Source organism: Elgaria multicarinata, chromosome 3 (genome assembly GCF_023053635.1).
Source record: "Elgaria multicarinata webbii isolate HBS135686 ecotype San Diego chromosome 3, rElgMul1.1.pri, whole genome shotgun sequence".
In the NCBI taxonomy this organism is placed as follows: domain Eukaryota; kingdom Metazoa; phylum Chordata; class Lepidosauria; order Squamata; family Anguidae; genus Elgaria; species Elgaria multicarinata.
This window is the reverse complement of record NC_086173.1, coordinates 111,793,680-111,807,390: the sequence shown is the minus strand read 5'-3', so window position 1 is coordinate 111,807,390 and position 13,711 is coordinate 111,793,680. Positions and strand designations below refer to the sequence as shown.

The following is a 13,711-nucleotide window of genomic DNA, read 5'->3' as shown; positions in this document are numbered from 1 at the left end:
TATGGGTAGCCTAAGCACATCATTTTCACAGAAAAATGATTGGAATCTATATCAAAAACCTCATGTTTAAAAAATTACCACCAAACTGGCATTGGCAGAGCCGTGCTTTATAGCTTGAAGAATCTGTTTTATTTGAAGCTGCTCTACAAACCCCCACATATTCCACAGATGATATTTGTGAAGCAGGTGGGCATTGGGTTTCTGTGTTCTTCCTCAAACATTTAAAATGGATATATCAAATGGGTATCATTTTATGTATAAGCCCAAATCCCCATGGCTCAATATGCAAGGAGATAATGTGTGAGCAGTGTGTGAAAATGTGATACCGATCTTTATTTTGATGCTTGTAACAAACAAATCCCGTTTTATTTTTTTTAAATTAAAAGCTTATATCCAGTATGTATACATTTTTATTTGATATAATTCTTCTTCATATCAATTCACAGAAAAAAAATGAGTGCTGTTGTGATGGTTTGAAATGCAATTACTTTAATCTCTTTAAGACAATGTAAGCTCTCTTACCTTGGCATAAGTTGTGACGAGTGGTAAGAAAGCTTTTACCAGAATTAAAATTTAGATACGAGGTAAAATAGTCATACTCATAGCAGCTGTTCCACACTATATGACAGGAACCTGCCATATAGAACTGGTGATTCACACCACTGCACACCTTGGCTATTTGCAGTGATGTGATGAATATTTTCTGGTCCTAGTATGAATCGTTGCACATGAACAGCCGGTCATGGTGAGCAACTTCCCCATGGTAGCATTTCATACACTTATAACACCATTGTGTGAATAGACCTTCCTTCTTTCCTTCTTTCCTTCCTTAATTCCTTCCTTTCTCCTAAAAACAAGAACACTTAAATATGGCTTCATTGCAGTGTAATGAAAGGATTTTCAATAACATGGATTTATTTATTTTAAAAAATGTGGGCTTAGCTATATGAGTTATTAATATTCTAAACAGAATTGATTCTAATAACAGGTGTCTGCTGTGTTAAAACAGATTATGGGACATCCTCAATATACTGTGGATATTGGAACCCAGATGCCTGCATTGCCAGTGCAACCTTCTGCAGTTATATCACCACCATTGCAGTTGCAGCCTGAAACATTGCCTCCCTGCATTGGTCCAGAAGGTCTTTCACAAAGTATCCTTGCTACAGCTAATGCAGCATTGTCTATAGATCATGGTCTGCCTCTCCAACCTACTGGTTATCTGCAATCTCAGCCAGATAATCACCAGCCTCTGGGCCAGCAGACTCAAACTCCATGCCCAGTTATCCCACTGGCTACAGAATCTTCTCAAGAGGTAGTATGTGTTTCTTGCTAATGAATCTTTGGTGCTATTAACTAAGAGCAAGTTCACTAATGTGGTTGAAAGAGCCATTTTCTTGATCCCTGGAGTAGCATCTCATAGAACTAATTTACCTTCTGTGAATCTTTTATGACCCTCATCTCATGTCTCTCATTAACATTTAATGCAAGTTCTTTGGAAGCATTCAGACTTTTCATTCTTCATATTTATATTCTTCACACAGCCTTCCTTTCCATAATCTATTGTTAACATCTTCATTTAGTTTTCCCCTCCAATAATATAACAGTACCCAAACACCTGTTTTATAAAGACTGAGGTTTTGTTAGTCTTTGGCACAGTGGATATTACTTGTGGGTATTACCAGCTGACTGTTCTAGTTCCAATTCCAGTGCCAGCACACAGTATTTCTCAATTGGGACAATAGTTTCAGAGGCAGGATGTAATTTGGTAAGATGAAGTCTGCTCAAAAAGCTAGTTTGAGCTGCTGACACAAAGTTGGCCATACTTAATTCTCAACTATTGAAATCAATGGGAATTACACGTGCTTAACTGTGGCTGCATTGTGTTCATGATACATGCAAAGTGTTGTAGTTCTTTTGTACACAGATAACAATTATGCATCTTGTCCCTGCTTATATGATTTCCTCTTTCCATTTTAGGAGCATGCAATACTGGAGAAGCAGCAATCACTGACACAGAGCTGTGAAAGGTATCCTTACCATTTCTTTAATGCAGCACCATCCAGATCTCCAGTCTTGAGGACCATTTCCATGTCTACACAAAATTTCTACAAAGCACAGAAGTTTTGAAGAATTTTCTAGGGTGTGCATTCAGTTCACCTGGGATATCAGTTATATATCTTTGCCCTAGGCATTGCTCTGTGTGATATAGAATATGTCCATCACTCCCCTCTTGGCTGTACTCGGCAGGGAAGATCACTCATAGTGGACACATTGCCTCTTGGACAGCTTGTCTTGCATTACTGATCTCATCAGAAACCATTTTAAAAACAATGGATTGAATCTGATGGGACCCTTCCCCAGGTTGGATCCAATGGGGTGCGCTCCCACTGGTGGCTGCGATGTAGCACTTCTGGGAGCAAGGGCCAAAATAAGCACAAACGCCAAAACGAGGCATGCAACCTGACTCACCAAGCCAAATGTGCCACCAGTTCTGCATTGTGGCTTCCAAAGCTTCTGTCAAGGTAGAAGTGGGTTCTCATACTCTGAGAGCAAGCTACGCCCTTCATCAGCTGCCTTCACATAACACACACTGATAAGGACATGCATTTCCTTCTAGGGATGGGAGAGCCAGTGATTTTCAAGCTCACACAAATTCTCTGAAAATCACGTCAAAGCTCATTTCAGCTTGCTCCCATTTTCATTTTTGACCTGTCTTTTGGCTCATTTGAACAGGAACAGTGCACATTTCCATGAACATTTTTCATATTGTGTACTTCCCCCATTGGCTAAAACATGAACATACTTTTTTAAAAGTGCACATTTCAAAGTGCACCTTTTTTAATGCATGTATTGAATGCAATTGCAAATTCAGGGGTTTGTGAGTATTACTCCAGTTAAAGCACTCCGCTCACTTCATGTTCAAGATAGCAAATGGGACAAGTTCACATGATTTATGAACAGAATTGAAATTCTCATACATCATTAGTCCCTTCCCATCAGCTGCATCTCAGCAGGAACAACTTCCTTCCACCCCACTGCCACTGGCCTTAACCTGCTATACTTTTTGCACACATTTCCTGTTTTTTATTTATTTATTTATTTATTTATTTATTTATTTAGCACCAACAATGTTGGTGCTATACAGAATATACAAATAAAACAGCAATACCCTGCCTAGAGGCTTACAGTCTAAAATCACATTAAAACATATGAAGGGGGGGGGAAGGGGTTACACAAAACAGAACTAAAGGAATAATCATAGCAATGAGAACAGTAAATCAGGCTAAAATTCCAAAGGTTATGGAAAACAGAATGATGACCTTCAGCCAAACAAAATCCTTGTCACTTTGAGGGGTGGGTGGGAAACAACTTTTCACTGGAAGACCAATGGGAGATTTAACTTAAGACGCCACAACCTGCTGTACTGCATTCTATAATGTCTGAATATTTTACCACATCCCATTTACTAGCAGTGGATTGTTTTTCACATAGTTTTTAAACAATTTGTTTAAATTAGCAAAGCAATTCCTTACTAGTGAATGTTTTGTTATACCAATACCATAATGAGGTAAAAACCTGATGTGCTATCACACAGACTTGTTCTCTGATGCTCCACAGGAGAGGACTAGAGCAGCCAATAGTGCAAATTGCAGGGAAGCAGGTTTCAGCTAAATTTTAGAGAAGGTTTTCTAATTGTAAGAGCTGCTCGACAATGGAATAGACTGCCTCAGGAAGTGGTGGACTCTCCTTTGCTGGAGGTATTTCAGGAGATGATGGGTGTCCATCTGTCAAGGGTGCTGTAGTTGCATCCTGTAACATAGATCCTGCAATGAACAGGGGATAGACTAGATGATTTCCAACCCTGTACTTCTATGATTCTAGGTATATGAAGAGCAGCGTGGAAATATTGAATAGAGAGAAGTTATTCTGCTTTTTCTGAAAGACTAGGATGCTGGCTCATTCTCTGGAACTGCTTTGAGTGGGTTCTGAACCAATAAAAGGAAGTGTTAAATTTAGACAAATTGGTGATGGATACAACTATCAATGAATATGATAGTTAAAAATAACTATTTAAAATTGCAGGCTGGCACCACTAGAAACAGTATGCTGGACAAGGTGAACATTTGGTCTCATGCAGAAAAGCATGTTCTCATGTGTTTGTGCTGGTTTTGAGGAAATGCTTTTAGAACAGGGCCTTATGTTCATCTTATTCTGTCTTCTTAATTCCTGTGTCCTTTTCACTCCTTATTGAAAAGTTATATGAGTCCTGATGTTGCTTCTGGTAAAGAGATGAGTGACAGCTTTGAAGGGACAAGTGGTAGTGGAAAACAAGAAGGAAAACCGTCAAAGAAACATAAGAAATCAACACGTACTCGTTCACGCCAGGAAAAATCCAACAGGCCGAAACTGACCATTTTAAATGTAAGTCAGGTATCTTTGTTTGGGATTTACATAGATATTTGATAGTGTTGGAAATAATGATTGGTTCTTTTTATAGGTATGCAACACAGGGGATAAGATGGTGGAATGTCAGCTAGAAACACACAATCACAAAATGGTTACATTTAAGTTTGATTTAGATGGTGATGCTCCAGAAGAAATTGCTACTTACATGGTAAGATTTTTCTTGGCTTTGGACTTTTAGAAATAATTGAAACTTTAGTTTCATAAACTGAAAAGAAACTACAGTCACCTTAGTATAGCTAGAGAAAAATGGTTCTGATCATTCAGCAGCATGCTATTGAGGTCCATCCTGATTTTTTTTTAGCTGATTCCTGTTTAGTATTCCATTTCTGAATGTTCCTTTGGTCTATGTACAGGGTGATAGTACTAGACAGGGTGTTACCTCAACTCTCTGTGAGTGAGCCACTAGTGTTGTTTCCTCTTTGTTCTTTGGGGAGCAGGTGTGCCAGGTGGAAGTTAAGATACAACTTTGACTGTTATGCTTGCCAATAGCAAGCCATTGTTATATACATGTAGTTCCAAAAGGTCATGAAGTGACTAATGTTGGAATCCTGTGCACACTTACCTGGGAATAAAGTTCATTTAATTCAATGGGACTTACTCATGAGTAGAAATGAATAGTATTGTGCTGTAATATTGTTGTTGCGAGAAAAGTTCAGTATCCTATCTCCTAGAGTTATTGAAGCAGGAAGTTACTTTTTATCAAGTCAGTCCGTTGATCCATCTAGCCCAGTATTGTTGACACCGACTGGCAACTGCTCTCTAGAGTTTCAGGCAAAATTATTTCCCAGCCTTGCCTGGAGATGCTGAGAATTGAATCTGGGACCTTCTGCATACAAACCAGGTGCTCTACTACTGAGCTATGGCTCAAGCAAAAACAGGTCAAGTTGAAAGTTCTTAATAACACATCAATTAGTCTTTGTAGGTTTGTGCATATTCCTTAAAAAGGCTTCCCATGCAGTGACACATTATTTTGTTTCTTAATCAAAATGGGTCAGTTACATAATAACAATGAATAATTTCCATAGCCTTACTTAACAATATTTGGCAGGGAGAGATTAATTTCTTTCAAGCCTATAAACCATTAGTTACAATGGAGAAAGCTCTGTTTTATTGATGTAAAACTTCTTCATGTTGTATGTTAGTTTAAATAGGATTAAATACCCTGTATAGTTACCTTATGTATTGGAGGAGTTTTTAAAAATATGTTTGTTCATTCATGTAGGTAGAAAATGAATTCATACTACCTACTGAGAAAGAGATATTTATTGAGCAGCTGAAAGAAATTATTGATAAAGCAGAAGATATGCTTAGTGAAGATACAGAAGGGGAAAGAAGTTCTGATCAGGGTGCAAGCCCTCAGCAAGATACTTACAGGCTGGAAAGCAGTGAGGTATGTTAAAAACAAAACAAAAAGTGGATTATATATTTCCTAATAGCAAATCTTTATTGTCTTTAACAGCTTACACCAATTAGCTAACACTAAAAGAAATATTTAATCACTTCTGCAGTATACTACTGATGATTTGGTTAAGCAAATATTTTAAATTTTTTAAGACTGCTAATGTAGGTTACTAACAGTATTTTTTATTTTTATTTTCAATAGGAGAATCGGCAATCTCAGGCAAGAATGCCAGTGTACCAACAAAATGGTAAATGTGTTTTTATTAATATATATGTATATACAGTATGTGTCATTCCAAGCTGTAGAGCAATTCATAATCTATAATAATAGCGATTGCCTATTTTAAGATGATATCAACCCAACAAGTAGTCATTGCATTGAACATGCCACAAAAGCTTAGTCGCAAGAACAACAGTCATCCAGCTGCTACTAGTCTAGTAGGCAATGGAAATGAAAGATGATCGATTGTTCTCACCATCTCAAGTCAGTGTTCTTCCTGGTTTTCTTTCATGTTTCTAAAAATAACTTTGGAAACAAGCTCCCTCCTGTGAGCTCTGCTGATCTGCCCCATTCCAGGGACTAGCGTGTCTGCTCATTTCAGGTTACTTTTTTAGACGTGTGAAAAGACCCGTTGCACGAGCAGAGGATGCTGCCCAGAGTAAGCATGGATGACTGCTTTTCATAATCTGTTATCTTTGGCAGGAAATAAAACATGAAACATAACTTGGATAAACCTGTGCATAGCTTTGTATTTGTCCCTAAGTCATAACTTTATGCAAAGATTACTTCTGATTTCTTTTTTGTTCTTTAAGATTATGATTCTGTACTGTGGAATTACCTCCACTGCACACTGTAGGATTTACTTCTGAGTAAAGATGACATTGATTTTATTGTCTCTGCTGTAGATTCTGGGTAGTATCCAAATTAGTCCTATGTAGAGTCCCATTCATTTCAATGAAGTCCCATTCATTTCCGTGTGTCTATTCTAAGTAGGACGAACATTGCATACTACCCTTTGTTTTCTGTTTATTTTCTGTATAGGGTCTAATTATTTTAATTTTTGTTACTGACCACATTTACAAATAGAAGCTAGTTTAAAAAGTGTAGGCAAGGGCTGTATGTAGCCATTGTTTTAATCTTCATTAGTTCCATTAACTATATAGAGGTATCATCTTTAAATGTGGTAGTTTTGTATTGTTAATAATAATGATGATGATGTGTTTGTCTAGTTTGACTAATAGAAGCTGCTTGCCAGCTATTGTTATAAAAACCTTTAACAATGTAATCCTTCTTTTATCATTAGTTCTACATACAGGGAAACGTTGGTTTATCATTTGTCCTGTTGTGGAAAATCCAGCAGCTGAAGTACCAGAATTCTCTCCTCCTGTTCCTCAAAGTGCAAAACAGGCTGAAGCCCCAGGTATTTGTGATCTTTATAGCTTTAATTCTACACCTTTATAAAGTTGTTTTCAAACTATTTTTAAGAAAGGAAGAACATGAGACAAAGGAAAAAGATACAGTACATTGTTTAAAACAGTTTAAACAATCATCTGGCCAATAAAATATTCATATTCAAGATACTCCAGTTGTTCATTATATTTCTCTATTTTGTCACCAGAACCTGACAGTCCACAATCAAAAATGCAGAAGCAGGGACATGGAGAAGCCACCCAGAAATGTCTCTGTACTATAGGTTTAAAATAGCAATTAGCTTTCCAGGAACAGGCACTTATTTTAATCATTCATTACCCAGGAGGATTGGAATAGCCAAGGGCAAGCAGTACAATTGTGATAACTAGTGAGAGTCAAATTAGTGTCAAAACCTTGTTACAAAGACTACACATTTATGGACGTTGAACTTGATCCCTTTTTGTTTTACATGTGCAGAAGCAATTGAAGTTCTTGTCACATAAATGAATTTTAAAGACCCATGTAACTCACGTAAACCTTGTTATTAATCTCAGTTTTCCAGCTGGCTGAAATGGGGCAGTGCTTGATTACTGCTAATAGCTGATAAAGTGCAATACATTTTGCATCTGAAAAATTGCTAAGTAGAGCTGTCACAGTTAGTGAGAATAGCCTTTCTTTAATATAAAATTTTGGTTCACAATGCAATCGATAAACATTGGGTAGTATCCAACTCTGTTATTCCAGGAGTGCAAACGACATTATGTTTGTGGAAACTACATTCTGGACTATGTGCAAGAGGAAAAGTTATGGTTGTGAAAGTGTGACTGCACAACCAGTTGTGCAAGCAGCGGTGCAACTGGCTGTGCAAATAAATTGTGCAGTCACTTGCACAATGGAAAGATTCAGTGGCGCTTCACTAGCGCTATTAGAGTTCGCAGAATGACACTGTTGGATATTGACCATTATTTTAGTTGTTTGGAGAATCATTACAGCCTTTCCCCCCTCAAAAATGCATTAACATGAGCAGAGGACTGAGTTAATATGTTGGGTTTTACCTTCTTGCTGAGATATTTCTACTGCACATTGCTATTTGAGGTCCATATGTTGATCCCTAGATAATTCTCTGAATTCATAGTTTTCTCTTGTTGTTATTTATAGATTTAGAGCAGTCAGATGATCAGCAGCAGAGCTCTACAGTGACAGACAAACAAACAAACATAGCTTATCAGCAGCTTTCTAATCAAAGGAACACCTATGAAAGCCCAAAAGGAACTCCTCCTCCTTCTCCCCTGACGCAAGTCTCTGCTCAACCTGCATCAACCTCCCTTTCACAGGTTCAGACAGAAACGTCCACTGCAACACCCCCACCAACAGCTCCATATGCTCTAGAACAGGCTGCTGAAAGTACAGGCCAACTAGAATGCCCTCCTCTACAGCCTGTTGTACCCAGTCAGCCTGACACTCCAGCCCACAGCGCAACTTCACTTGAAGAGCAGGTTGAGCCTCAGCAACCTCTAAATCCCCCACTGCAGGCACCAAAACAAATAGATGGTAGCACTTGTGTCCCCAGTGCAGAGGTTGAAGACGGCACGACTGGGCTTCCAAAACTGCTTCAGCCTGCTCCTGGACATGCAGCAGATGCCTGCCCACTCCCAGTTGTCTCTGATGCTACAGTTTTGGAACACCACCCTCCAACACAAGTATCCCATTTGCCGGACAACAGTCAGCCTGGCCAGATGCAGCATTCTTTCGTAGGCCAGATACTTCCTGTGACTGCTGTTCCTGATCCTCTGATTCTAGCGGCATCTCAGCTTTCAAGTCCTCCTTCCCTGTCAGTAGCTGCATCCCAGCTGCACATAATGGCAACCCAATCCCAACCTACACCATCCGCTGGCCTTGCTATGAGTACCTCTCAGCCGCCTTGTGCAGTAGAATCAGATGGCGAAGGACCACCCAGAGTGGATTTTGCTGACAACACAATAAAAAGCCTGGATGAGAAACTGCGCAACCTGCTCTACCAGGAGTATGTCCCAACATCTTCTGCATCAGCAGCGACATCAGACAGCTTTGTACCTTTAGACCAGGGAGATGGCGAATTTAACTTGGAACCTTTGCCTATTCTTGTGCTGGATTTGAAAGTTCCTGCAACTAGCATGGATGTTCATGCGACTGAGGAGCAACCTGCATCAAGCACAACTATTTCTGATCTGGCAAGTAAAAAAAAAGAGAGTTAAAAATAGTGCTGTGCTGAAAATTTTGACCATTCCGTTTTTGGCATTTTGTGGGGAAGGGGGACACAAAAATTCGGGCGAAGGAGGCTGGGAGAAGTGAGGATTTCAGAGAATTTTCTCCCTGGGGAACAGGTTTTCCACATACCTTTTTAAACATAGCCACTTGTTGAGGGGTCTTCTTTCTTTTTATTTTTTAACCCCCTCCCTGCATTTTCAGGACCCCAGGAGTGTTTATTGGATGTCTACTGGAGAAGGAGACAGTCTCCAATAGGCATTCACTTAGAACTGCTGGTCTCATCCAAATGCTGGAGGGAGGAGGTGTTGTTGTTGTTGTTGTTTGAAAAACTAAAAAAAATAGGAAGGAGCTCCCTCAGCAACTGGCTACAGTTAGAAAAGGTATGTGGAAACTAGGGGTGTGCACGGACCCCCCGCTCCGCTTCACTTGCAGATCCGCCATTTTTCGGATCGGGCCGCTCCGCCCCGCCCCCGCTCCGCCCACTTCCGCTCCGCTCCGCCCGGAGCTCCGGATCCGGATCCGGAGCTCCGTTTCCCCCCCCCCATAGGCTTGCATTGAAAGCTAAAAAATTATACAACTTTTTTTCTGTTCAAGTTAGAAACCTCATGTTTGGCACCATGACACCTCATGGGGATATACACACGCACGCCAAGTTTCAAAGCAATCCCATCATCCCCTGATTTTTGGTGAATTTTTGAAAATCGGGCACCCCACACACAACATCCCTGCGAGGTGTGTTAAAAAACACGGGGAAAAGCCCGTTCAGATGAAGAAAGAGAAGTTTCCCAGAATCCCAAGTTACCTGTTTTGCCTATGCCCTCCTCCAACTTTGGGATCATCATGACCGGGAGCTGACTCTGCCCCTCAGGCCTTTGAAAAAGGTATTTTTCCCGCCGATTTTTTAAAAACTTCTAGCCCGCGACCCGTACGATGCAGAAAGTTGAGAGTGGTCTCAAAATGACCCCCATCCACGACTCTCTGTGCACAAGAATTTTCAGAATGATAGCTTAAACCCCCCCCAATTATCCCCGATTCTTTCCCTCAATGCAATCCTATGGGCGAAAAGCCGAAAACGCAGTTTAAGCCGCGCGGTTGACCCGATTTTCACAAAAATATAGCCCGCGACCCGTACGATGCAGAAAGTTGAGAGTGGTCTCAAAATGACCCCCATCCACGACTCTCTGTGCACAAGAATTTTCAGAATGATAGCTTAAACCCCCCCCCCAGTTATCCCCGATTCTTTCCCTCAATGCAATCCTATGGGCGAAAAGCCGAAAACGCAGTTTGAGCCGCGCGGTTGACCCGATTTTCACAAAAATATAGCCCGTGACCCGTACGATGCAGAGAGGTGAGAGTGGTCTCAAAATGACCCCCATCCACGACTCTCTGTGCACAAGAATTTTCAGAATGATAGCTTCAAAAACAACGTAGTTATGCGCGATTATTTGCCGCAATGCAATCCTATGGCGAAATGTTTTCAAGATGGCGACCGGAGCGCTCTGCCTGAACTCGGAGCTCCGAAAAATGGCCGCTTCTCTTCGCCTTGCTTCTAGGGGGTCCGCGGTCCGCTCCTACTCCGCCTCTAGGTAAGGCGGAGCAGGCCAATCCGCTACTGCTTCTACGCTCCTAATCGGAGCGGAGCACATCCCTAGTGGAAACCCTGTCCCCCTCCCCAAGGAGAATTTTTCCCCATCCCTGAGAAACAGGCAAAAACAATAATGCTTGTTTTGCAGGGAGAGAGAAAGTTCTCGAAAATAGGAGGCAGGTTTTGGCCTAGCACTAGTTATTCATTCATTCATTGTTATTTATTACGGTCGCAGACCAGCAAAATCAACACCAAAACATGCAAAGGATAGATAAAAAGTGACATAAAAACAAAATACAGCTTGGTGAGTTGCTGTAGTTAAAAATGCTGCAGATAGTCCACCTCTTAAATCAGAATTCAGAATCCAGGAGCCAAACTGCACTTCTAGAAATTGTTACTGTTTTGTTACGCTTTGTTTCTCAAATCCCAATACATGACTTGCAGTTATTGGTGCAAATTAAAAGTATTATTTTCAGAAATAGATATATATCCTGTATCAAACATTGTGAACAGGAAAATGATGCATCTTATTAGTTCCTAGTTGTGATAATTAGAAATCAAACTTAGGAGTGCCATTTAGGAAGGGCATATTGTCTTTCACTCTACCTGAGGTCTATGTACTAAGACCTGCTTCTCAAAAGAATAAATTCCTTTTTCTTTTTTTAAAAAGCGAACTGAATCTTACCTCCCACTCCACTGAAAACTTCTACACAGAAAAAGAAATCTTAAGCTTCTGATCAAAATTCATCATGTAAATATTAGATGTGTTGTTTCCATTGGCCCTTGCTTTCTGAACCTTGGTGATATTAAGCCATATTTTAAACAAAAATGGTTAACTCCAATAGTCTCCTTCTGCCAGCACCATGGGCACCATGGGTGGATTTAATTTCTCCTGCTGCCCTCCCCCCCCCCCACATGCCCCAGATCTGCTCCAGAGGTTTGGGAGACCCTGCACAACAGATTTGGGGTGGGGGAGGCTGCAGGGAAGGGAAAGTATTTTTTATACTGTATTTTGTATTTGTGCTTTTAACCTGTTGGTTGTTTTATTATGGTTTTAATTTTTGTGAACCGCCCAGAGAGCTTCAGCTATTCGGCAGTATAAAAATATAATAAATAAATAAATAAATAAATGTAACAATGGATTTATCCTAAACTACTTTAAACGAAAAAGGTGGCTGATAACAGCATTAGAAAGTGAGTTAGACAGGATTCACAGCTTTATTTCTTTCACTGGGATGGTTTGCTATGAGATTTACTTTGTCGATAAGGTTTTCAGAAGGTGAGATTGTGGAACAGTTTCATGCACCCCCTTTCCCACCCTCTCCCCAGGTACAATGGAACATTCTATATGTATTTGAATGTGCATTTTCCTTTGACAATTGTAATCAACATCTAAAAGTTCTGTGCCTGTTTATGTAATGCTTCTATCTAAAAAATGGATTTTAATCATTTGGTGATGTTTGTCAACTTCTGTTATCTAAGAAAAGGTAATATGGAGTCTGGAACAGGGAGAAATGCAAATTACTGATTTAAGATAGTCTTATTTTAAGATCAAATAAATAAAATAAGTTTGAGAGACTCTGCATATATAAATGAAAACTTTCCACTTGGCCTTTGAATGGTTAATTTATATTTTTGTCCTTTCACTTAAAGGTGGGGGAATCAGAAATTACATGTACCAGTATCCATCCATCAGAAATAAGCCATGGATCAACTAACAAAGAAGGTAGCAAACCTTGAAACAACTTTGTCTGTTCTTCCTTATAGCTATCCTTTGAACCAACTAATATTGATATGTAATAATTGAGGATGGTTTTCTAAACACTATCACTAGGAGATCCAGGGATCACAGTATGTGTAGTTGTTACATGCAATTGAGAATTTATCTTCTAATGCAGAATCTGACAGCTTCAGCAGAAATTTGAGTATCTTGCTTTTATTCATGTGTAGCTACTTACTGTTTGTGTATGAGCGTATAGAATGATATACCTAAATTTTAACATAAGATAAAAACATGCCACATATAAACCCAACGTGGGCAATACTTTCCTATCCACATAATAGGAGAGCAAGAATACATCGATTTAACCATGTGCTGTTGGCCAACATGCTTTGAATTTTACATACATACACGTTATTCAAACGTTACACTCAGTATAACCAGTGGAAAAGGCAAAAGGGTATGCTTCCCACCAGACAGAGATAGAAGGCAGGAAGAAACTATTGTCTGGATCAGGCCTGTATTTCATATTCAGCTTGTAATTGGGAAAATCTGAAATGTCAACATCCTTAATCCTGAGAAATGAAACCGTTTCGCATCCTGCATTTTTGAACATTATTTTGTTGAGCAGATTTTAACATTTCCATGATAATAGTTAGAGCCACCACCAATAAAAACAAACAAACAGTTTTTCGTGAAAATTCATTTTACATATTTTTGCAGGCCATTATGTGTCTTTTAAAGTTTTTTTTAGTGTCACAATACGACTCTGCAAGATATTGAGTGATACTTCATTGTATAATATCCCAAGCAACTGGAAAATATTATTCTTTTACTTAATAACTAAACATATTTTATTATCATCTGAGCCAAGCCC

At 39.5% G+C, this 13,711-nt stretch overlaps 1 protein-coding gene across 1 annotated transcript in view; it reads left to right on the top strand.

Annotated features, from left to right (window-relative positions):
- The window catches only part of WNK2 (WNK lysine deficient protein kinase 2), a 134,266-nt gene that overhangs the window by 90,288 nt on the left and 30,267 nt on the right, over positions 1-13,711 (top strand). Inside the window, exons 12-20 of the mRNA XM_063121259.1 lie at positions 1,010-1,315; positions 1,981-2,030; positions 4,260-4,425; positions 4,502-4,618; positions 5,693-5,860; positions 6,074-6,119; positions 7,176-7,292; positions 8,441-9,492; positions 12,768-12,840. Of these exons, the coding sequence (XP_062977329.1) occupies positions 1,010-1,315; positions 1,981-2,030; positions 4,260-4,425; positions 4,502-4,618; positions 5,693-5,860; positions 6,074-6,119; positions 7,176-7,292; positions 8,441-9,492; positions 12,768-12,840 (2,095 nt within the window). The remainder of the gene's footprint in view (positions 1-1,009; positions 1,316-1,980; positions 2,031-4,259; positions 4,426-4,501; positions 4,619-5,692; positions 5,861-6,073; positions 6,120-7,175; positions 7,293-8,440; positions 9,493-12,767; positions 12,841-13,711) is intronic.